The 22,049-nt window shown below is 43.0% G+C and overlaps 3 protein-coding genes across 3 annotated transcripts; 1 reads left to right on the forward strand and 2 right to left on the reverse strand.

The window, feature by feature from the left end:
- Nucleotides 1-10,649: 10,649 nt before the first annotated feature.
- On the forward strand, nucleotides 10,650-12,258 carry LOC127338573 (probable indole-3-pyruvate monooxygenase YUCCA10). The gene is made up of 4 exons (XM_051364633.1): nucleotides 10,650-11,261; nucleotides 11,535-11,768; nucleotides 11,846-11,968; nucleotides 12,068-12,258. The coding sequence occupies exons 1-4, from the start codon at nucleotides 10,650-10,652 to the stop codon at nucleotides 12,245-12,247; spliced, it is 1,149 nt and encodes a 382-aa protein (XP_051220593.1). The 3' UTR covers nucleotides 12,248-12,258.
- A 598-nt stretch (nucleotides 12,259-12,856) lies between these two features.
- LOC127338574 (uncharacterized) lies at nucleotides 12,857-15,046 on the reverse strand. Its single transcript, XM_051364634.2, has 2 exons — nucleotides 14,504-15,046; nucleotides 12,857-13,304 (listed from the first exon to the last, which is right to left on the reverse strand). The coding sequence occupies exons 1-2, from the start codon at nucleotides 14,878-14,880 to the stop codon at nucleotides 13,118-13,120; spliced, it is 564 nt and encodes a 187-aa protein (XP_051220594.1). The 5' UTR covers nucleotides 14,881-15,046; the 3' UTR covers nucleotides 12,857-13,117.
- A 219-nt stretch (nucleotides 15,047-15,265) lies between these two features.
- LOC127343625 (uncharacterized) lies at nucleotides 15,266-18,207 on the reverse strand. The gene is made up of 2 exons (XM_051369787.2): nucleotides 17,742-18,207; nucleotides 15,266-15,800 (listed from the first exon to the last, which is right to left on the reverse strand). Exons 1-2 carry the CDS (start codon nucleotides 18,107-18,109, stop codon nucleotides 15,566-15,568), a joined length of 603 nt encoding a protein of 200 aa, XP_051225747.1. The 5' UTR covers nucleotides 18,110-18,207; the 3' UTR covers nucleotides 15,266-15,565.
- Between the last annotated feature and the right edge of the window lie 3,842 nt (nucleotides 18,208-22,049).

Consider the following 22,049-nt stretch of genomic DNA (forward strand, 5'->3'; position numbering starts at 1 on the left):
TTTATGTCATCAAGCTCGCTAATGGCGATTAACGTTCCGTCGAGCCCTGTTGCCGGTGATTACTGGTTCCCGCGCAATGACGTTCGATTCCCGCGCGCGGCTGAGCGATTGGCACGCTTGGTCGCTGTTTTCCCCTCATGCGAAACAATGACCATGCGAAACGACGACTCCCGCCCTGTTGTGCCTATATAAATGGACAGTGCCGCCGGCTAATAAGGGCAACCCATAGCTACAATCCATGGCCGACCATGACTGCACCAGGAACCATGTTTCCACGATGGCCCGCGCCCTCTATCCGGATAGAGCGGAGCATGACGGCGGGCCACGTTCAAGGTGGAGCAGACCGCCACCTACACCCGCGAGGACGAGCTCTACATGCCGTATCGGGAGGGCACGGGGGAGGCGGCGGCGCACGTGGCCATTGCCTTGGAGGAGGAACGGGTGATCCTCTAGTCGCTCCACCGCTAGCCGCCATCTATGTATGTTGGGTTGCACACTGATACGCGTACATCACGCGACTGTTGGGAACCCCAAGAGGAAGGTGTGATGCGTACAGCGGCAAGTTTTCCCTCAGTAAGAAACCAAGGTTTATCGAACCAGTAGGAGCCAAGAAGCACGTTGAAGGTTGATGGCGGCGAGATGTAGTGCGGCGCAACACCAGGGATTCCGGCGCCAACGTGGAACCTGCACAATACAACCAAAGTACTTTGTCCCAACGTAACAGTGAGGTTGTCAATCTCACCGGCTTGCTATAACAAAGGATTAGATGTATAGTGTGGATGATGATTGTTTGCAGAAAACAGTAGAACGAGTATTGCAGTAGATTGTATTCGATTAAAAGAATGGACCGGGGTCCACAGTTCACTAGAGGTGTCTCTCCCATAAGATAAATAGCATGTTGGGTGAACAAATTACAGTTGGGCAATTGACAAATAAAGAGGGCATGACCATGCACATACATGATATGATGAGTATTGTGAGATTTAATTGGGCATTACGACAAAGTACATAGACCGCTATCCAGCATGCATCTATGCCTAAAAAGTCCACCTTCAGGTTATCATCCGAACCCCTTCCAGTATTAAGTTGAAAACAACAGACAATTGCATTAAGTATGGTGCGTAATGTAATCAATAACTACATCCTCGGACATAGCATCGATGTTTTATCCCTAGTGGCAACAACACATCCACAACCTTAGAACTTTCATCCTTTGTCCTGCATTTAATGGAGGCATGAACCCACTATCGAGCATAAATACTCCCTCTTGGAGTTACTAGCAAAAACTTGGCCAGAGCCTCTACTAATAACGGAGAGCATGCAAGATCATAAACAACACATAGGTAATAGATTGATAATCAACATAGCATAGTATTCTCTATCCATCGGATCCCAACAAACACAACATGTAGCATTACATATAGATGATCTTGATCATGTTAGACAGCTCACAAGACCCGACAATGAAGCACAATTAGGAGAAGACGGCCATCTAGCTACTGCTATGGACCCATAGTCCAGGGGTGAACTACTCACTCATCACTCCGGAGGCGACCATGGCGGTGAAGAGTCCTCCGGGAGATGATTCCCCTCTCCGGCAGGGTGCCGGAGGCGATCTCCTGAATCCCCGAGATGGGATTGGCGGCGGCGGCGTCTGCGGAAGGTTTTCCGTATCGTGGCTCTCGGTGCGGGGGTTTCGCGACGAAGGCTTTAATTAGGCGGAGGAGATAGGTCAGGGGGCTCCGACGGGGGCCACACGATGGCGGCGCGGGCCCCCCTAGGCCGCGCCGCCTTAGTGTGTCGGCGCCCCGTGGCCCCACTTCGTCTCTCCCTCGGACTTCTGGAAGCTTCGTGGAAAAATAGGCCCCTGGACGTTGATTTCGTCCAATTCCGAGAATATTTCCTTACTAGGATTTCTGAAACCAAAAACAAGCAGAAGAACAAAGAATCGGCTCTTCGGCATCTCGTTAATAGGTTAGTGCCAGAAAATGCATAAATATGACATAAAGTATGCATAAAACATGTAGATATCATCAATAATATGGCATGGAACATAAGAAATTATCGATACGTCGGAGACGTATCAGCATCCCCAAGCTTAGTTCCTGCTCGTCCCGAGCAGGTAAACGATAACAAAGATAATTTCTGGAGTGACATGCCATCATAACCTTGATCATACTATTGTAAGCACATGTAATGAACGCAGCGATCCAAGACAATGGTAAATGACATGAGTAAACAAATGAATCATATAGCAAAGACTTTTCATGAATAGTACTTTCAAGACAAGCATCAATAAGTCTTGCATAAGAGTTAACTCATAAAGCAATAATTCAAAGTAAAGGTATTGAAGCAACACAAAGGAAGATTACGTTTCAGCGGTTGCTTTCAACTTATAACATGTATATCTCATGGATATTGTCAATGTAAAGTAATATAACAAGTGCAATATGCAAGTATGTAGGAATCAATGCACAGTTCACACAAGTGTTTGCTTCTTGAGGTGGAGAGAGATAGGTGAACTGACTCAACATAAAAGTAAAAGAAAGGTCCTTCGCAGAGGGAAGCATTGATTGCTATATTTGTGCTAGAGCTTTGGTTTTGAAAGCATATAGAGAGCATAAAAAAGTAAATTTTGAGAGGTGTTTGTTGTTGTCAACGAATGGTAGTGGGCACTCTAACCCCCTTGCTAGACAAACCTTCAAAGAGCGGCTCCCATTTTATTTTTATTTTTGGGTGACACTCCTTCCAACCTTTCTTTCACAAACCATGGCTAACCGAATCCTCGGGTGCCTGCCAACAATCTCATACCATGAAGGAGTGCCTTTTTATTTTAGTTTTATTATGATGACACTCCTCCCCACCTTTGCTTTCTCAAGCCATGGCTAACCGAATCCTTCGGGTGCCGTCCAACAATCACATACCATGGAGGAGTGTCTATTTTTGTTAATTAATTTGGGACTGGGAATCCCATTGCCAGCTCTTTTTGCAAAATTATTGGATAAGCGGATGAAGCCACTAGTCCATTGGTGAAAGTTGCCCAACAAGATTGAAAGATAAACACCACATACTTCCTCATGAGCTATAAAACATTGACACAAATCAGAGGTGATAAAATTTGAATTGTTTAAAGGTAGCACTCAAGCAATTTACTTTGGAATGGCGGAGAAATACCATGTAGTAGGTAGGTATGGTGGACACAAATGGCATAGTGGTTGGCTCAAGGATTTTGGATGCATGAGAAGTATTCCCTCTCGATACAAGGTTTAGGCTAGCAAGCTTTATTTGAAACAAACACAAGGATGAACCGGTGCAGCAAAACTCACATAAAAGACATATTGTAAACATTATAAGACTCTACACCGTCTTCCTTGTTGTTTAAACACTTTACTAGAAATTATCTAGACCTTAGAGAGACCAATTATGCAAACCAAATTTTAGCAAGCTCTATGTATTTCTTCATTAATGGGTGCAAAGTATATGATGCAAGAGCTTAAATATGAGCACAACAATTGCCAAGTATCAAATTATCCAAGACATTATAGCAATTACTACATGTAGCATTTCCCGTTTCCAACCATATAACAATTTAACGAAGCAGTTCAACCTTCGCCATGAACATTATGAGTAAAGCCTAAGGACATATTTGTCCATATGCAACAGCGGAACGTGTCTCTCTCCCACACAATGAATGCTAGGATCCATTTTATTCAAACAAAACAAAAACAAAAACAAACCGACGCTCCAAGCAAAGTGCATAAGATGTGATGGAATAAAAATATAGTTTCACTAGAGGAACCTGATAATGTTGTCGATGAAGAAGGGGATGCCCAAGGCATCCCCAAGCTTAGACGCTTGAGTCTTCTTGAAATATGCAGGGGTGAACCACCGGGGCATCCCCAAGCTTAGAGATTTCACTCTCCTTGATCATATTGTATCATCTCCCTCTCTTGATCCTTGAAAACTTCCTCCACACCAAACTCAAAACAACTCATTAGAGGGTTAGTGCACAATTAAAATTTACATGTTCAGAGGTGACATAATCATTCTTAACACTTCTGGACATTGCACAAAGCTACTGAAAGTTAATGGAATAGAAAAATCCATCAAGCATAGCAAAACAGGCAATGCGAAATAAAAAGCAGAATCTGTTAAAACAGAACAGTTCGTAAAGACGAATTTCTAAGAGGCACCAGACTTGCTCAAATGAAAATGCTCAAATTGAATGAAAGTTGCGTACATATCTGAGGATCACTCACGTAAATTGGAATAATTTTATGAGTTACCTACAGAGAATTAGGCCCAGATTCGTGACAGCAAGAAATCTGTTTCTGCGCAGTAATCCAAATCTAGTATGAACCTTACTATCAACGACTTTACTTGGCACAACAATGCAACAAAACTAAGATAAGGAGAGGTTGCTACAGTAGTAACAACTTCCAAGTCTCAAATATAAAATAAAGGTGCAGAAGTAAAAACATGGGTTGTCTCCCATAAGCGCTTTTCTTTAACGCCTTTCAGCTAGGCGCAGAAAGTGTGTATCAAGTATTATCAAAAGATGGTGCATCAACATTACCTTGGACTTTACACTTACCTTTCTTGTTCTTTTTCTTACTCATTGATTTAGGGAATACATGTCTACCCCCCGGTGTAGAGGTGAATTTTAGGGTGCCTTCTCCCACATCTATGACTGCTCCCAATAGCTTCAGCAGGGATCTTCCGAGTGTGATTTGTCCTATTCCTACACATTCAATAATAAGATAATCAATGGATATTGTTCTTCCAAGAATGGTTGTATGCACACCCGCGGCTATTCCCTTAGGGATTATAACATAGTTATCAATAAGAGTTATTCCTTCTCCCCCTTCAACGAGTCCCCAAAGTGTCAAAGATTCATAAATACTCTTAGGCATAAGGCAAAATTCAGACATAATATCACAATTGGCATGGAAAGTTTGATCACCGATAACAACTTTAATAGTAGGATCCCATAATGAAGGTTCGGAGTTCACTAAAACTTGATCAAGACGGTTACGAACATAGCTATAATTTTCGTGCAAGCGAGATGCACTTGTCTCAAGAGTGTTTAATCTATTATAAATGCTAATAAGAGCTGAATCAAGGTTATTAGCTGAATCATGTGATGCAACCAATTTCTTTATGGCATTAAAAGCTTGATCCCCATTGCAATGAAGGAAATCTCCTCCCACTACAGCATCCAAGGCATATCTATAGCGAATCATAAGCCCAAAATAAAAGTTACTAAGGAGCAAACTTAGAGTCATTTGAGGTTCAGCTTTACGATAAGAATCAAAAATTCTGGACCAAGCATCTTTAAAACTCTCCTCATCCCCTTGTTTAAAAGTGAAGACTAATTCCTCAGGTGAGGAAGTAACAGGTGCAGAACTAGACATGGTAACAGAAGTAAAATGCAAGAAACTAAGTAAAATGCAAGTAACTAATTTTTTTTGTGTTTTTAATATAGCAAACAAGATAGCAAGTAAAGTAAAACTAGCAACTAATTTTTTTGTATTTTGATTTAGTGCAGCAAACAAAGTACTAAATAAAGTAAAGCAAGACAAAAACAAAGTAAAGAGATTGGATGTGGAGACTCCCCTTGCAGCGTGTCTTGATCTCCCCGGCAACGGCGCCAGAAAACAGTCTTGATACGCGTACAACACGCGACCGTTGGGAACCCCAAGAGGAAGGTGTGATGCGTACAGCGGCAAGTTTTCCCTCAGTAAGAAACCAAGGTTTATCGAACCAGTAGGAGCCAAGAAGCACGTTGAAGGTTGATGGCGGCGAGATGTAGTGCGGCGCAACACCAGGGATTCCGGCGCCAACGTGGAACCTGCACAACACAACCAAAGTACTTTGTCCCAACGTAACAGTGAGGTTGTCAATCTCACCGGCTTGCTGTAACAAAGGATTAGATGTATAGTGTGGATGATGATTGTTTGCAGAAAATAGTAGAACGAGTATTGCAGTAGATTGTATTCGATTAAAAGAATGGACCGGGGTCCACAGTTCACTAGAGGTGTCTCTCCCATAAGATAAATAGCATGTTTGGTGAACAAATTACAGTTGGGCAATTGACAAATAAAGAGGGCATGACCATGCACATACATGATATGATGAGTATTGTGAGATTTAATTGGGCATTACGACAAAGTACATAGACCGCTATCCAGCATGCATCTATGCCTAAAAAGTCCACCTTCAGGTTATCATCCGAACCCCTTCCAGTATTAAGTTGAAAACAACAGACAATTGCATTAAGTATGGTGCGTAATGTAATCAATAACTACATCCTCGGACATAGCATCGATGTTTTATCCCTAGTGGCAACAGCACATCCACAACCTTAGAACTTTCTGCCACTGTCCCAGATTTAATGGAGGCATGAACCCACTATCGAGCATAAATGCTCCCTCTTGGAGTTACTAGCAAAAACTTGGCCAGAGCCTCTACTAATAACGGAGAGCATGCAAGATCATAAACAACACATAGGTAATAGATTGATAATCAACATAGCATAGTATTCTCTATCCATCGGATCCCAACAAACACAACATGTAGCATTACAGATAGATGATCTTGATCATGTTAGGCAGCTCACAAGACCCGACAATGAAGCACAATTAGGAGAAGACGACCATCTAGCTACTGCTATGGACCCATAGTCCAGGGGTGAACTACTCACTCATCACTCCGGAGGCGACCATGGCGGTGAAGAGTCCTCCGGGAGATGATTCCCCTCTCCGACAGGGTGCCGGAGGCGATCTCCTGAATCCCCCGAGATGGGATTGGCGGCGGCGTCTCTGGAAGGTTTTCTGTATCGTGGCTCTCGGTACTGGGGGTTTCGCGACGAAGGCTTTAATTAGGCGGAGGAGATAGGTCAGGGGGCCTGACAGGGGGGCCACACAGTAGGGCGGCGCGGCCCCCCCTAGGCCGCGCCGCCTAAGTATGTCGGCGCCCCATGGCCCCACTTCGTCTCTCCCTCGGACTTCTGGAAGCTTCGTGGAAAAATAGGCCCCTGGGCGTTGATTTCGTCCAATTCCGAGAATATTTCCTTACTAGGATTTCTGAAACCAAAAACAGCAGAAAACAGCAACTGGCTCTTCGGCATCTCGTTAATAGGTTAGTGCCGGAAAATGCATAAATATGACATAAAGTATGCATAAAACATGTAGATATCGTCAATAATGTGGCATGGAACATAAGAAATTATCGATACGTCGGAGACGTATCACACACCATGTATTTGTATTTTTGTTAGAGTTGCATCTTGTTTTATATTAGTTAGCTCTTGTGAGAGATTAATGGACTATCCCATTATGGGGGTGTGATATGCTTTTCGAAATTTCACAATCCAAAAAATGTGCGTACATGAGGAATACCAATTAGAATTGACATTTTAAGTTTATCTAGTCTCTATGTAGTATGTCATTCTCACGAGAAATTGAAATTCTAATGTGCATAGCAGAAGCCCTGGAAATGTATATATTTAAGGTTGTGTCACATAGTACTGATATTATAAATTATCTCATTCCTATTGGCATATTTGGTCAAATAATTTCCAATTTGCTCAAATGCTTTTATTGCTCTTAGTTTGGATGTTGTTTGCGAGAGTTTTTCTTGGCATGGTTTTCCACAATGTGTTTCTCAGTATCCTTTTTTGGGAAATCATGTGCTTCAAGTTATGCTATTCATTGCTTTGCATGATGGTGTAACTAATTGAAGTTATCAAAAAACTCTTTTTGCATGATGGTTAACTCTTATTTTTTACCATATGCTTTCTTTGTTGTGAAGATGGTCTTGGATATATTTTCAGACTACCATTGGGAAATATTTCCTACATACCCTGTATCCTTGGATAATTGGCAATATATATTATGAGGTAGATATTTATTCATCATCTTTACATTGGCTCTTATGTTTAATTTCCGCATATCTTGCCAAAAATTATTTTGTTGTGACTCCCATGTTCTTCCTTGGGTGTTATGGATCTAATTTGTTTAGTTGAACTTTATTAGTGTTTCTTTGTTATAGATAGAGCGATGATCCTACATGTGTGCATTTTGTATTCAAATGTAAGTCCTAAATAATGCACTAATCTTGGGGGAGCCCTCCTATATTTGATAGAATACTTTCTTGATGTTCCTATCATCACATCTCTTGTTTTAAGCGTTTGTGTTTGTGAAGACAAACTTTTTCTCTTTGACACTTTATGCCATCATGAAAAGTGTTGAAAATTTGGTTTATTTGTTGGAACATTGCTATCTTTTGGAGTTGGTTATCTCATTCTTTGGTTTTGGATTTAATTAGTTTCTTATAATAAGATAAGCCATTGGAGTTAATCTTGTATTGATTTGATTCTTTGATTAATATGGAAACCCGTTGTTTCTTGATTTAGTTTGTGTTTTGTCCAAACTATATTTCTGTTTGGTCCTTGAAAGTCTCGTGCATGCATATTAATTATATGTATATACTTTGGCATACTTTGCTTTCTAATTTCTAATATATATGGTAAACTCAAACAAATTCTAAACCAGCTAAGATATGGCATACTTTGGCATGCACACATATTTATGTGGATTTTGTCCTATATATTGTATTGTCTCTGACTACTTTAAACCTAATTAGTTTGATACCATTTTGTACTTGAACTTTGTTTAGGTACATGGGAGATAAATTGGATGCTTGTCTCATTCATAAGGAGGAAGTGGAATGATATTTGGAGGCAAGCTAGGATGATCAACGAACTCCTATCTACTATATCCACACCAATGTTATATCTTCTCATGCATACTTTTCATGTATCCAACCTTGTGGTTGCATCTTGGTATGCAACTCTTTATTTGCAAATGTTGTTCTTCTTGCAAATGTATTAATGAAATCTCTTTATTGCAAATGTGGGTAAATTGAGATGACTGCATATCTTGGGAAGTATATAAAATCATGTTCATGATTCACACATCCCAAATATGTCTATCTAGCAATTTTATTGTATATCAATTCCTCAAGTTTCTCACGTGTGCAGTATTGATGAAAGTGAAAATTGAGTTCTTTCTTTTGGTATTCTTTAGTTGTGATACTTGTTGCTTTTCTTAAAGCATCCCAACTATCTTGCTTTCCTTGTTGATATTTGTGATGTCTTTGATGTGTTTGTGGTTGAAGTTCATTAATGTACAATAAAATACAATTGAGCCGTTGACCATGGTATTAAGCAAAAATCTTATTGGTATATTGCGTGATTTTGTGTTGGATATCATGTTCTATTTCTTTAGTATCTATTTTGTGTGTACATATTTTTTAAGGATAAATATCTTAGTAGTATTATCTACTTAGAAAAACTTATATATATGAGACATGATACGTCTATTTTGTGTGTACATGATGCTATTTGAAGTGGTAAAACATACGTGTCACATAAAGGGGTTTCACTATTGTTTTACAATATATACTCCATTATGTGCGGACGCTGGAATCAAGCCTCCAAGGGAATTGTGCATGTAGAATACCAAAAACAAAGACGTATTTGTGTCATGCACATGTACCACGGAAGTACCACATAAATACTATGTCTATATTTTTGGCTAGGTTTGTAGAAGTGACAAGGGTTAACCTCGGCAATGCCCATAAGTATAGACCTAGGTTTTAGGGTAAAGAGAATGCTATTGGTTTCGTAGACTTATCAAACAAATGAGGTAGATTGGATGCAAAGTCGCCGAGATTTTTGTCGTATGAAAAAGGTTCTGGACCCCCTCCCCGGTGGCTCCTCCTAGCTCTTATATAGTGGGCTGGGGCCCAGAGTCCATACATGCATCGTTACACATTACACGTCACTTTACCCGATATGGGCCTCTACTTACCTATTCTATATAGTCCATGGGCTTCGACTTCCCTCCAGTTCATCATGGGCCTTGCATATTTCTTCCCCGATCCATACCAGTGTAGCAACGTGGATTATTCAATATGGTATACCCACGTCAAGGGGTTTCTCAGATTTGGTGTGATTAGAAATCCACATGTATATCACCTGGCAAGTTAGACCCTGTGATTAGGCGTAATCCATCAATCTGGCATTTAGTTCACTATGATTACATTCACTTATAAGTTATATCCTATTAGTTTTTTCAACGATGCCGATAAGAAAAGGAAAGAAAATCACTTTTGTGGAAATCCTATTAGGTACGGGGTTTCCTACCAATAATGTACTGCGACAAGATTTCACAAGGAACAAGATTTTTTTTAGATTGTTTAAACTTTTAGTATAATAGGATATACCGTGTTTATGTGTCAATCTTTACCTTTTTTTGCTTCTCGTAATTTGAAAACGTTCAAAAACACAACAGAGAATGGGTTTCCTACCAATTATGTACCGAGACAAGATTTCACAAGGAACAAGATTTTTTAGAATGTTTAAACTTCTAGTATAGCAGGATATACCGTGTTTATGTGTCAATATTTACCTTTTTTGCTTCTCGTAATTTGAAAACGTTCAAAAACACAATAGACACGCAAAAAACTGTAACCATATATATGTCACATGTATGAGTTGTAACAACCATTCCATCTACCAAGCAAAAAAAAAAAAAAATCTCCACACCACTATCGGATTCGTTAACAATTCTATTGCTTTTGCAATGGAGGAGGTGGTAGTTCTGATTGTTGGAGCAGGACCGGCAGGCCTCGCGACAGCAGCCTGCCTTAACCAACTGTCCATCCCCTATGTCATCCTCGAGCGTGATGATTGTAGCGCGTCATTGTGGCGCAACCGTGCATATGATCGCCTCAAGCTGCATCTTGCCAAGGAGTTCTGCGAGTTACCACACATGTCCTATCCGGTAGATGCCCCCACTTACATACCAAAAAATCAGTTTATCAAGTACTTGGATGACTACATTGAGCATTTCAATATTCAGCCGAAATATCGCACTACAGTCGAGTCATCTACATATGACGAAAATAAAAAATGTTGGTCCATCGTGGCACGAGACGCAGCAAAGTGCACATCAATCAGTTACACAGCAAAATTTCTGGTTGTGGCAAGTGGTGAGAATAGTGCAGCTAACATTCCGATGATCCCTGGACTAGAAGGCTTCCCAGGTGTAGCCATCCACTCATCAAGCTACAAGTCAGGCACACAATACTCTGGAAAGAATGTGTTGGTTATTGGCTGTGGTAATTCTGGAATGGAGATTGCTTATGACCTTGCATCTCATGGTGCCAATACATCAATCGTCATACGAAGCCCGGTATGTGCTCCTATTCCTTTTAATTTTACTGAAAAAAGTTATTTTCTAGTGTTGATAATCATAAACAGTAGGTTTTTAATCAAAATATCAGACTGGAAATTGATGGAAAAGTATAACCAAGTGTTTACTGAGTGCTCCCTATCCTCCCCAAAACAAAGAAACATATCTCAATCGTGAAAGTAAATCAATATGTACTTCTGCAAAGAAAGCTCTCTTACATTTATTTTTTACATTGCATGACGAAGGGATGTGTGACACGTTTTGTTTTTGCAGATTCATGTAATGACAAAAGAATTAATCCGATCGGGGATGACACTAGTACAATATCTCCCACTGAAGGTTGTGGATTCTCTGCTTGTGATGATGGCAAAATTCATATTTGGTGACCTATCGAGGCATGGCATCACCAGGCCAAAAATAGGTCCACTTCTCCTCAAGTCAGAAACCGGACGATCCGCGGTGATTGATGTTGGTACTGCTGGGTTAATCAAGAAAGGCGTTATTAAGGTGAGCATATATCTGATCATCACATAATAAATGTTGGTTTCCTATAAAGACTTACTAAGTATGCTCATTTCTTCCAGGTACTAGGAGGAATTACCAAGATCAGTGGCAAAACAGTTGAGTTTCAAGGTGGGAATGAAAGCTCATTTGATGCGATTGTGTTTTCTACTGGATACAAAAGCACGGTCAATAATTGGCTCAAGGTAGTAGCATTGAGATTTGACCCTCGCCGAGTGTAATTTCTTTGCACACAACACTTTTAAAGATATTCTAACAAAACTATATGCAACTAATGAGTGCAGGGTGGTGAGAGCATGTTGAATAACGATGGATTGCCAAACAAAGAATTCCCAAATCATTGGAAAGGTGGTAATGGGCTCTACTGTGCTGGGTTGGCAAGAAGAGGGTTGGCCGGTATTGCCATGGATGCTAGGAATATCGCCAATGACATTAAATCCACCATCGACTCTATCTTCAACTAAATTAGTCATATTTTTTTGACCTATAAGAAATATGAGCATAATTTATATGCTATAAATCTTCGTTCATGTAAGGTCATATTATGTGATCCAGAGTATTCTTGTCTCAGGTGTTGTGCTCTTATAGTCGAGATATGGTGACATGCAGTATTTCAGTTGACTAAATGTTTGCATGAACAAATGCAAATAAGAAAGACAAAGCCAGCAGTGTCATTGATGATATGATGTGGCGACATGCAAATAAACCTCAAGAGAGGCATACTTGGATTTGCTGATGCACTGACTGTTTACATCCGACAGCATGTCAGTTCTCTGCACTTTGTTTCGATTTCCTGTTATTTCCACTAGAGTGGCTGGTTTTGCTAGCTGAACATGGGACTGTTTTGAGGCTATGTCGTTCTTGTTCTGTTATTGCAAGTTAGTGGAGATCCTCCATATGGGAAAGAGATCTTGGAACAAACACCATGTAGCAAAAGGCAGACATTGAAAACCTTAACTTTGAGAGTGACTTTGAGCTATACATGTGGGACAGGTCCACATGTATGTGACTCAAACTCACATGACTTTGAAGCAGGTAAAGTCAGCCAATTTGTGGCCAGAAAAAGGTATAAATAAAAAAATCACTACCAGCATCTAGTACAAAGGACACGTACAGAATATAAAAGTTTGTGTCCGATTTTCCATCACAGGATATGACGAGGATAAAAGACATTTAGCCTGAAATCTAATCTTTTTAGTCTGTTCAGTAGCAAGATCAAAATTTAAAACAAAACTTCACATCAAGTAGGAAAAACTTGATCACCTAACATTTAACATAATATCCGATGGTAAATGTAGAATAATAATGTGGCTGCTAATGCTAGGCATCAGCGATCAGACATCGTACCCAGTGAGGGTAAATCCTCTACCTATGATCTCACCGGTGCAAAGCCATGCATACAACTCAATGCCAAACAACGCAGCAACCCCCAAATCCTCAACCTTCAGGTTCTTTCTGTTTGTCAGCAAGAGCTTTGCGCCATCAACTTCTTTCCAGAAAGACTCATAACGGCCAGGAAGGCTGCAACAAAAGACCTCCGTGAGTAAATGTATCAAACTTGTGACAGGAAATTGCAGCACAATAAATGAAGCACATGTGCTACATTGTCTAGTTATGCATTTTTTTTTTTGGAAGAAAATACAACTATGCATTGGAGTTTGTTCTTCGTTTTTGTTTTTGAACCACCTTGCATTGACACATAGGCACAGACATAATGGCCATAGGCAGGTTGGAAACGAACGAATGAAATCAAAACTAATGTTGTCATCTCCTAACTCTGATACTAGTTTAGCAGTTAGCACCTAACCTTAATTAAGAATATCAAATTATGCATTTAAGTTCCTATCCATATAAGGAAGCTCAATATATTACAAACAGTGTTATTCCCAACAGACAAGGCAGCATACAGAGCTATCCTAAAAACAGGAGGGGTGCGATTTCTTAAACTTAAATTAAGCAGATTTCATTCAGCACCAAGGAATCTGACATAATTAATGAATATCCATATGGTAGAAACCGTATGATTGATCAAAAGGAAAATAATTTGAAATTAATAAAACTGCATTATTCTTGAAGTGGTGTCCGTAAGTAACTCGTAGAAGACAGGATTTACATCTGTTGGAAAAAAGCTCGGTTCCTTAATATTTAGACTGATATAAATCAGCACATAAGTGATAATGATTAGGTGGGCTACAGACCATGCAGTGGTATATCTGCAAGAGGGGGCATCATGGCTGCCCTAACATAAAGGGCTAATAGGATTTGATTAAAAAAGCCTAAAACTGCTATTTGGGTTTTGATTATCGAAACCTTGCTATTGAATATACAAACTAGGAATAATTTACAGTACTCTATTGCAGGGTTCCGTAACAAACTATATACTATGGACGGCTGCACAGCAAACCATCGTTTAGACCCTTTTGCGTTCCCAATGCCCCCTTCTGATCGCTAAACCTTGCTGGCTGCAACAAGGAAAAGCCACGATACGCCACAAGCTGACAAATCGAAACTGGCATACCAAGACTAAACCCACAGCATTGGGCAGCCAGCACTAGCTATGGGAACTAAATCCGAAGCTAGTCGGCACATCAACAGACAGACATCAGGAAACAATCTAAACAGATACAGCAACGACATTGGAGCACAGAGGAGTTGGATGGTATAATGGGTAAGAACAAAGGGCAACAGCAGTAATCGGTCAGGAAGATCGCAGTAGGTACCTGGCGAGGCGGGTGTAGAAGAGCTGCTTGGAGAGCTCCCGGCACTTCTCGACGGTGGGCGGGTCGACGACGTACTGCTTGTTCCTCTCCATGAGCGACCTGTGGTAGGCGGACCCCTGCCTGGCCGCGAACCTCGTCGCCTCGCACGCCTTGGACTGCAGCTGCTTCTGGTACGCGGACCCCTGCTCGGCGGCGAACCTCGTCGCCTCCGACGCCTTGGCCTGCAGCTGCTTCTGGTAGGCGCTCCCCTGCTCCGCCGCCTGCATCGTCGCTTCGAACGCCTTGGACTGCAGCTGCTTCCCGTGCTTGGCCGCGAGCATCGCCGCCTCGAGCGCCTTGGACTGCAGCTGCGCCATCTTCGGCCCGAAAGTTGCCATGGATCTGCCGCGGTTTCACAGGAGCAATGCGGGCGAGAAGATTAGACAAGAGTCCTTTGGTTGGTCTGGGGAATTTGAGGAAGAGAGACGAAGAAGACGGCACGCGCAGGGAGGATTAATAAGGGCTCTTTGGCGGTTCGGCCTACAGGGGAGCAGTTTTGTAGAGCTTTTGGCTTGGAGGGGAGGTTAGGGTTGATTCGCAAAAGCAGAGTCCATTATGTATACGACTGATACTAGGTAATTAGACCATAATAGTTTAGAGACTTCCGGTAATAATAAAACTTGCAACGTCAGGTAATTGGACAGATACAATAACAATCATGTTTAAATCACGGTGACCTAAACATGCACAACAGAAAAACGACATAAATCGAGTCCAACCCAATGATAAGAAGTAAAGTGCTCCATTGCACTTGGGAAAAAAAATCTTACACAACGAAGTCATCAAGGCGTATTACAATATGTAGAGCAAAACCAAGTTACAGCGCACGTCTGTCCATCTCTGGAACAGACATCAGGTACAAGAGTCCAACGCTCATAAGCACAGCCTGGGCAGGCATATAAACCCTCCCAGGCAACAACAGTAAGTTTTGCACATCCGAGCACAACGCCCTTCTTATTTAACATGATGAGCAGGTCGAATCGAAAACAAATATAGCAAGCAAGAACAGTAACAAACAACACTTCACTTGGTCCACCAGTGAAGGAAATCCTTGCGCCTGTTGATCTTCTTTTGGAGCTGGAGAACACCATACAGTAGGGCCTCGGCAGTCGGGGGGCATCCAGGCACGTAGATGTCCACAGGAACAATACGGTCGCATCCACGCACAACTGAGTAGGAGTAGTGATAGTAGCCGCCACCGTTGGCGCAGCTGCCCATAGAGATAACCCATCGAGGCTCAGGCATCTGGTCATAAACCCTGCAGAGAAAGTTACAAATGACAAGACCATTAGAGAAATACGAGCTAGTGAGATTGAATGACATTAACGCAAATCATCTCCGAGTATAAACTGGTACAATAAGATGTCCATGCATTTTTCTAGAGTGCAAACACATCTCTAAAAGAGAGAATGGACAAAAGTATGAAGCAGCCTAAAAGCCTACATACAACACATCATTATAATGCAGTCTTATTCCTTCAGGAAATAACCAAACAGTGCACTTACTAATATAAGCAGCTTTAGCATTTATGCCAGTCAAACATTTTTTATGTTTAGCCATAAATTTCTAACAAAATTACCTATATGAACAATATCAAATTGACTAGATTGGCATGAAATATATTGAATAATATTCCCTCCATCCAAAAATATAAGGCACCCCTTAAATTTCGCTGGTCAACAACTTACAACTTTGACTATGATTAAACTTATAATAAGTTCACAAATTTGGTATAACTACATATGATATGAAAGAGAATTGCAAGACGAATCCAGGGATGCCATTTATACATTCTCATTCCACAAATGTAAGTATATATTAGTGGTCAAAGTTATGCGTCAAAGACCGTGCGAAAAGTTTTGTGCCTTATATTTTGGGACGGAGGGAGTATATAATTCTTTTGTTTGAAGCATGTTTTCTTAGAAGTTATGGTCAAATTGTTACTTACTTTGAAGACTGGCAATGTCCTAAACTACATACAATGTGAATCAGAGGGAGTAATTCTGAAAGCGTCACAAAAGAGCATCAATAAGCTGCAAAAAAAGTGACAAGAATTGCATTCTGTTCAACTTCCAGTCTTTGGTCTTAAGAAAGTCCTTTGATATGCGCATGTTTTCTAGGTTTTTCTACTACTGTGTGGAGATATAGAACATTATTATGGATATATATTAAGAGCACTGCATTATTACATGAAATAGGACATTGAAACTTAGCAGGATTAACTAACCTATGTGCATGCTGTATCTAACACGGCAGTAATATCCTTCTTCAATTGTACAGATGAGTAACCTGGTAGTCTAAGAGACTTAGACATTGGCTAAGTCTAAAGCTGAAAACAACTAATCTTATGAAATATCTTCAGTCATACAGGGAAGATAGTATTATATTATGGTGTTCGTAACCGACTTCTAGTTTAAGTGAAAATTCTTCTTCACTGTAGCCATGTGATTGGCTAAATCTAAAGCTCAAAACAACCTATCTTATGAAATATGTTCAGCCATACAGGGAAGATAGTTTAAATTATGGTGTTCATTATAGGCTTCTAGTTTAAGTGACAGTCCTTCTTCATTTGTGCAGTTGAGTAACTGGCAGTCTAGGAGCCAAAGACCCAGCCATGGGATTGGCCCAATCTAAAGCTGAAACCAATTTATCTTATGAAATCTCTTCAGCCATACAGGGAAGATACTTAGATAATGGTGTTCTCACAGGCTTCTAGTTTAAGTGATATGACTGCTTGCACTCATGATGTGTTGACGGTATTAAGCACAAGAGATGCTCGACTATATATGGCATTTCTGTGTTTGATCAAATATACTGCTAGCACGAAATGGTATTTATTTTGTGGTAGTTATTCAAATGAAACTACAAAATGGGGAACTGGAAATTCGTAGACTATTAGCGCGTCTAACATTTAGTGGTCCGTTCCATTAGGAAGAGCAATACAAACAGTAAATTCGATGAAAATTTAAGAAGAAGCTTATATCGAATTCAATTTTATGAGTTATCCCTTCCATGATCAATACAACCAGTAAATTCGATGAAAATTTAAGAAGACATTTCTAAGTAATTCAAATGGTTCCTTCTTGGATCCCTTCCGAGATCTAAGCAGGGGCGCCAGCGCCATCAAACAGCCAAATCTGACATACGCATGCGAATCTAAGGAGCAGCAAGAGAGGAGAAAAAAAAATTGGGTACCGACTTGCGTAGTGCGGGCGCCATCTTGTTGGTGAGCGTGCCGGCGACGATCATGCAGTCTGACTGCCGCGGGGACGGGCGGAAGATGACCCCGAAGCGGTCGAAGTCGTATCGCGCGGCGCCGGCGTGCATCATCTCGACGGCGCAGCAGGCGAGGCCGAAGGTCATGGGCCAGATCGAGCCGCGGCGCGCCCAGTTCATGAGGTCGTCGACCTTGGAGACGACGAACTCGGCCGCCTTGGAGCCCGCCGCCGGCGGGGGCACGCCCGCGTACGGCGCCGGCGCGGTCGGCGGGGCGCCCGCGGCGGCGGCGGAGTAGGACCTCGGCGCGGAGAGCAGGGCCAGGCGCGCCGTGCGCGGGAGCAGCGCCATGGGCGAGGTAGGGTTTGGTTGGGTCGTGGAGGGGGAGGTGGGAGCGTGGAGGCGATTTGGGCGTTGGCTTTGTTTCTCCGAGCTCTGTCTCTCTCCGCAGTCGGAAGCGGCTTGTGGTGTGTGGGGGTGCGGTCGGGTCGGGGTTCGTGCCGGGCGCACGCCTGGAGTGTGGATAGCCCAAGCCCAACGCTTCTGGGCTGTGTGGTCCCACGGTTGCGTGTTCAACCAGCTATGGAACTCCCCAGGCCCGGCTCTAGGTTCCGGGCTGCTGATTGATGAATGGGCTGGGATTTTGGGTGCTCGTGTACACCGCGTGTTGCAGCGCTGAAAGGAGACACCGCTCACATCCAAGGGCATCGTGGGTTGGCCCACCCTTTTCTTCCTCCTGGAGTTCCTCTTCTTCCTCGCCTCCGACGCTAGCCAAACTGCCTGCTAACGCCACCCGTGGCACTGTGGCAAGTGGCGCGAGCGCCGCCCTGTCACCCCGCCCACATTGATCTGCATACCCCCTGCCCTACCATCGGTCCACCACCGCCCTTGGCCTTCCATTCTGGCGAACCCTCCCACACTTGAAACCCTAAGACCTCGTCGGGGGGAAGACCCCCACCCTCACCCCTAACCCCAAGTCCGATCGGCCACCCTTACACCTAACCCTAAGTCCGATCGGACACTCTCACCCCTAAGGTTGGCGAGCGACCCCCACCATCACCCCTAATCCTAAGCTCGGCAGGTTAGACCCCCACCATCACACTTAAGAGCATCTCCAGTCACGTCCCTAAAGGAGGTCCCAGAAGGAATTGGGGCGACACCAGACAAAAAACCTCCCCTAGTCATATGCCCTAAAGACGCACGACCGAGAGGGGAGCTCCAAATATTGTTTGGGGGCGCTCAGCCCGTCCCCTGTACATCGGGGCTCTATCAGGGACGTCGACACAACTTTTACACTTGATTTTCTATTTGAAAGCCGCGTTTGAAGGCGTCCCCAAACGACTGATTGGATGCTTTTGTCAGATGTCGTTTGGGAGACACGTCTAAAGATGCTCTAAGTACGGCCAGCGAGACCCTCTTCCCTAAAGTTATTTCTCTTCCCCATCATCAGCGAGGATTGCGTCCGTGCATCTCGTCTTCCTCATCAATGTCGTAGTCGGTGGGCCCCTGGGCCGGCTCACAAGTGATGAAGGAGGCACGAGTAGGTACGTGACGCGAGGCATCGGTGCAACCAGTGGTGGAGCCAGGAATATTTTTGAGCCTGGGCGAACCACAAGCTAAAAGTGTAAGGTTTTGAAAATTGTTGTCGGATATTTGAATAAGTTGTGAATAGAAACTGTGTTTTAAAGTTTTTGTCGTTATACTACAAAATTGTTTAAATTTTTGCACAAATATATTTGAAACTTGAAAGGTATCCACATCTAGGAAGTTTCATACTTCTCGATCGACGGTCCTAAACATTGAATCTTGATCTGATTTTTTTCGATAAAGAGAATATATCAATTGTGTGAAGATGTCAATTACACCCGGTCTCTACAACAATTAAATGTCCTAAAGAAATTATGGATGCACGCAACCCTATTACGAAAACAAGAAGAAAAATAAAAATAAAAGATTCCACTATGGTGATCAAAACCTTGTAGCTGCAAAACTACCACCGTCACAATCTGCAACCCTAGCACCGAGGGTGCCAAGCCCGCCGCTACCACGGCCTCACCGGCAGCAAAGGAGGCCACCAGGGATTTGTCTTCGACAACGCTAGGGTTTCACCCCGGTGCCGCCCTGGGGGGCGACATGAGAGGGAATTATATCTCTGATATAATGTACTCCATTGATCTGATGGATATCCATGAAAAGGATCAAAAGAATATTTGGATCTTGGTTGGAAAACAATGATTACAGTTGAACATTTTAGTGCAAAATTAATTTTGGAAATATGAAGTGGCTATCCTAAAAATATACAACACCTAAATTTACAAGCAAAAAAATTATACAACAACATTCATTATATTTATGCGTATTAATTGACTTATAAATACCTATGTGCATATAAATAACATTTATTTTGTTTTCGCTAGTGAGACGAGTTAGGATGACAAGGTTAGTTCAGGCATGCCTGTGTTGTGGGTATACTTCATGGGTGTACCATCGACAGTGCCTGGATCCGGCAAGCCCGGGTGGCCCATAGACGGTGATGGTGGCATGAGGCCCATCGGGCGGCCCAATTGTTGTAGATCAAGATGGATGAAGTCCAGCCCAGGAACAAAGTGATGGGATTTGTAGCATATAAAACAAAAAAATTCCTACCGCAAGAACGAATAATAAGCCAAGATCCAATCTAGAAGATGGTAGCTACGAGCAGATCATGAGACTAACCCTAGAAGATTTCCAAAGCCTACGAGATTAGATCTCGTTGTTGCTGTAGTCGATCACTTGCCGCTTTCAAAAGCGCGTAGAAGATCTTGACGGTGCCACAGTCGGGCAGCACCTCCGTACTCGATCACACGTTCGGTGTTGATGACGACGTCCTTCTTCCCGTTCCAGCGGGCAACGGATGTAGTAGATCCTCCTCGGAATCCCGCCAGCACGACGGCGTGGTGGCGGTGGTGGTGGAGATCTCCGGCAGGGCTTCGCCGTAAGTGCTGCGGGAGAAGAAGGAGGAGGGAGAAGCTAGAGTTTGGGAGAGGGGGGCTCTAGGAATATGGAATGGAGTTCGAAATTTTGTTCGGAGTATCGGATCGGATCCAAGACATCACGAGGAGGTCCGGAATGGTCCGGAGAATAAGATTCATATATAGGAAGTCACTTTCCAAGTTTGAAAATGATCTGGTGTATTTATGGAAGGCGCTAGAATGTTCTAGAACCTTCCGGAAGAAATCACTATGGAAGGTGGAGTCCCGGTTGGACTCCACCAACCCTAACCAGCCATCCAAGTGGGAGGGTGGAGTCCATGGTGGACTCCACCTCCTTGGCCGGCCAACAAGGCGGGAAGCGGAGAGTCCCTGTCCCTCTAGGTTTCGTCCATATGGCAGTTTTTGAATTGGGGTCTTATTCGAAGACTTTGGGCAAACCCTAGGGATTCCACCTATATAATGAGGAGGAGAGGGAGGGGGCCGTCCACTCTAAACCACAAGTTGGCCGCACCACCCAAGGGGCATTGGGGCCAGCGCCCTAGAGCCCCCCTCTCCCAAACCCTAGCTTCTCCCTCCTACTTCTTCTCCCCAGCGCTTACGGCGAAGCCCTACCGGAGATCTCCACCACCACCGCCACCACGCCGTCATGCTGGCGGGATTCCGAGGAGGATCTACTACATCCGCTGCCCGCTGGAACGGGGAGAAGGACGTCGTCATCAACACCGAACGTGTGACCGAGTACGGAGGTGCTGCCCGACTGTGGCACCGTCAAGATCTTCTACGCGCTTTCGAAAGCGGCAAGTGATCGACTACAGCAACAATGAGATCTAATCTCGTAGGCTTTGGAAATCTTCGAGGGTTAGTCTCATGATCTTCTCGTTGCTACCATCTTCTAGATTGCATCTTGGCTTGTTATTCGTTCTTGCGGTAGGATTTTTTGTTTTCTATGCTACGAATCCCATCAGTGGTATCAGAGCCGTGTCTATGCATAGATTGGTTGCACGAGTAGAACACAATGGTTTTGTGGGCGTTGATGCTTTGTTGTCTTTAGTTCATGTACTTTGCATCTTGTGGCATGGTGGGATGAAGCGGCCCGGGCTAACTTTACATGACCGCGTTCATGAGACTTGCTACACGCTCGACATGCAACTTGTATTGCATAAGTGGCTTTGCGGGTGTCTGTCTCTCCCACCATAGTGAAGATTGAATTTACTCTTTCTAATGACAACACTAGTATCACCGTTGTGGTTCATGTTCATAGGTAGATTGGATCTTGCTCGAAAACCCTAAACCATGTAAAATATGCAAACCAAATTAGA

Source organism: Lolium perenne, chromosome 3 (assembly GCF_019359855.2).
Source record: "Lolium perenne isolate Kyuss_39 chromosome 3, Kyuss_2.0, whole genome shotgun sequence".
Taxonomy (NCBI): domain Eukaryota; kingdom Viridiplantae; phylum Streptophyta; class Magnoliopsida; order Poales; family Poaceae; genus Lolium; species Lolium perenne.

Coding starts and splice junctions, on each gene's coding strand:
- LOC127338573 (XM_051364633.1), top strand. CDS start 10,650: ATGGAGGAGGTGGTAGTTCTGATTGTTGGAGCAGGACCGGCAGGCCTC. Junction 11,769..11,845: donor TCAAGAAAGGCGTTATTAAG/GTGAGCATATAT, acceptor CATTTCTTCCAG/GTACTAGGAGGAATTACCAA. Junction 11,969..12,067: donor CGGTCAATAATTGGCTCAAG/GTAGTAGCATTG, acceptor TAATGAGTGCAG/GGTGGTGAGAGCATGTTGAA.
- LOC127343625 (XM_051369787.2), bottom strand. CDS start 18,109: ATGGCGCTGCTCCCGCGCACGGCGCGCCTGGCCCTGCTCTCCGCGCCG. Junction 15,801..17,741: donor ATGGCGCCCGCACTACGCAA/GTCGGTACCCAA, acceptor CTTTCTCTGCAG/GGTTTATGACCAGATGCCTG.
- LOC127338574 (XM_051364634.2), bottom strand. CDS start 14,880: ATGGCAACTTTCGGGCCGAAGATGGCGCAGCTGCAGTCCAAGGCGCTC. Junction 13,305..14,503: donor TTCTACACCCGCCTCGCCAG/GTACCTACTGCG, acceptor CTTTTGTTGCAG/CCTTCCTGGCCGTTATGAGT.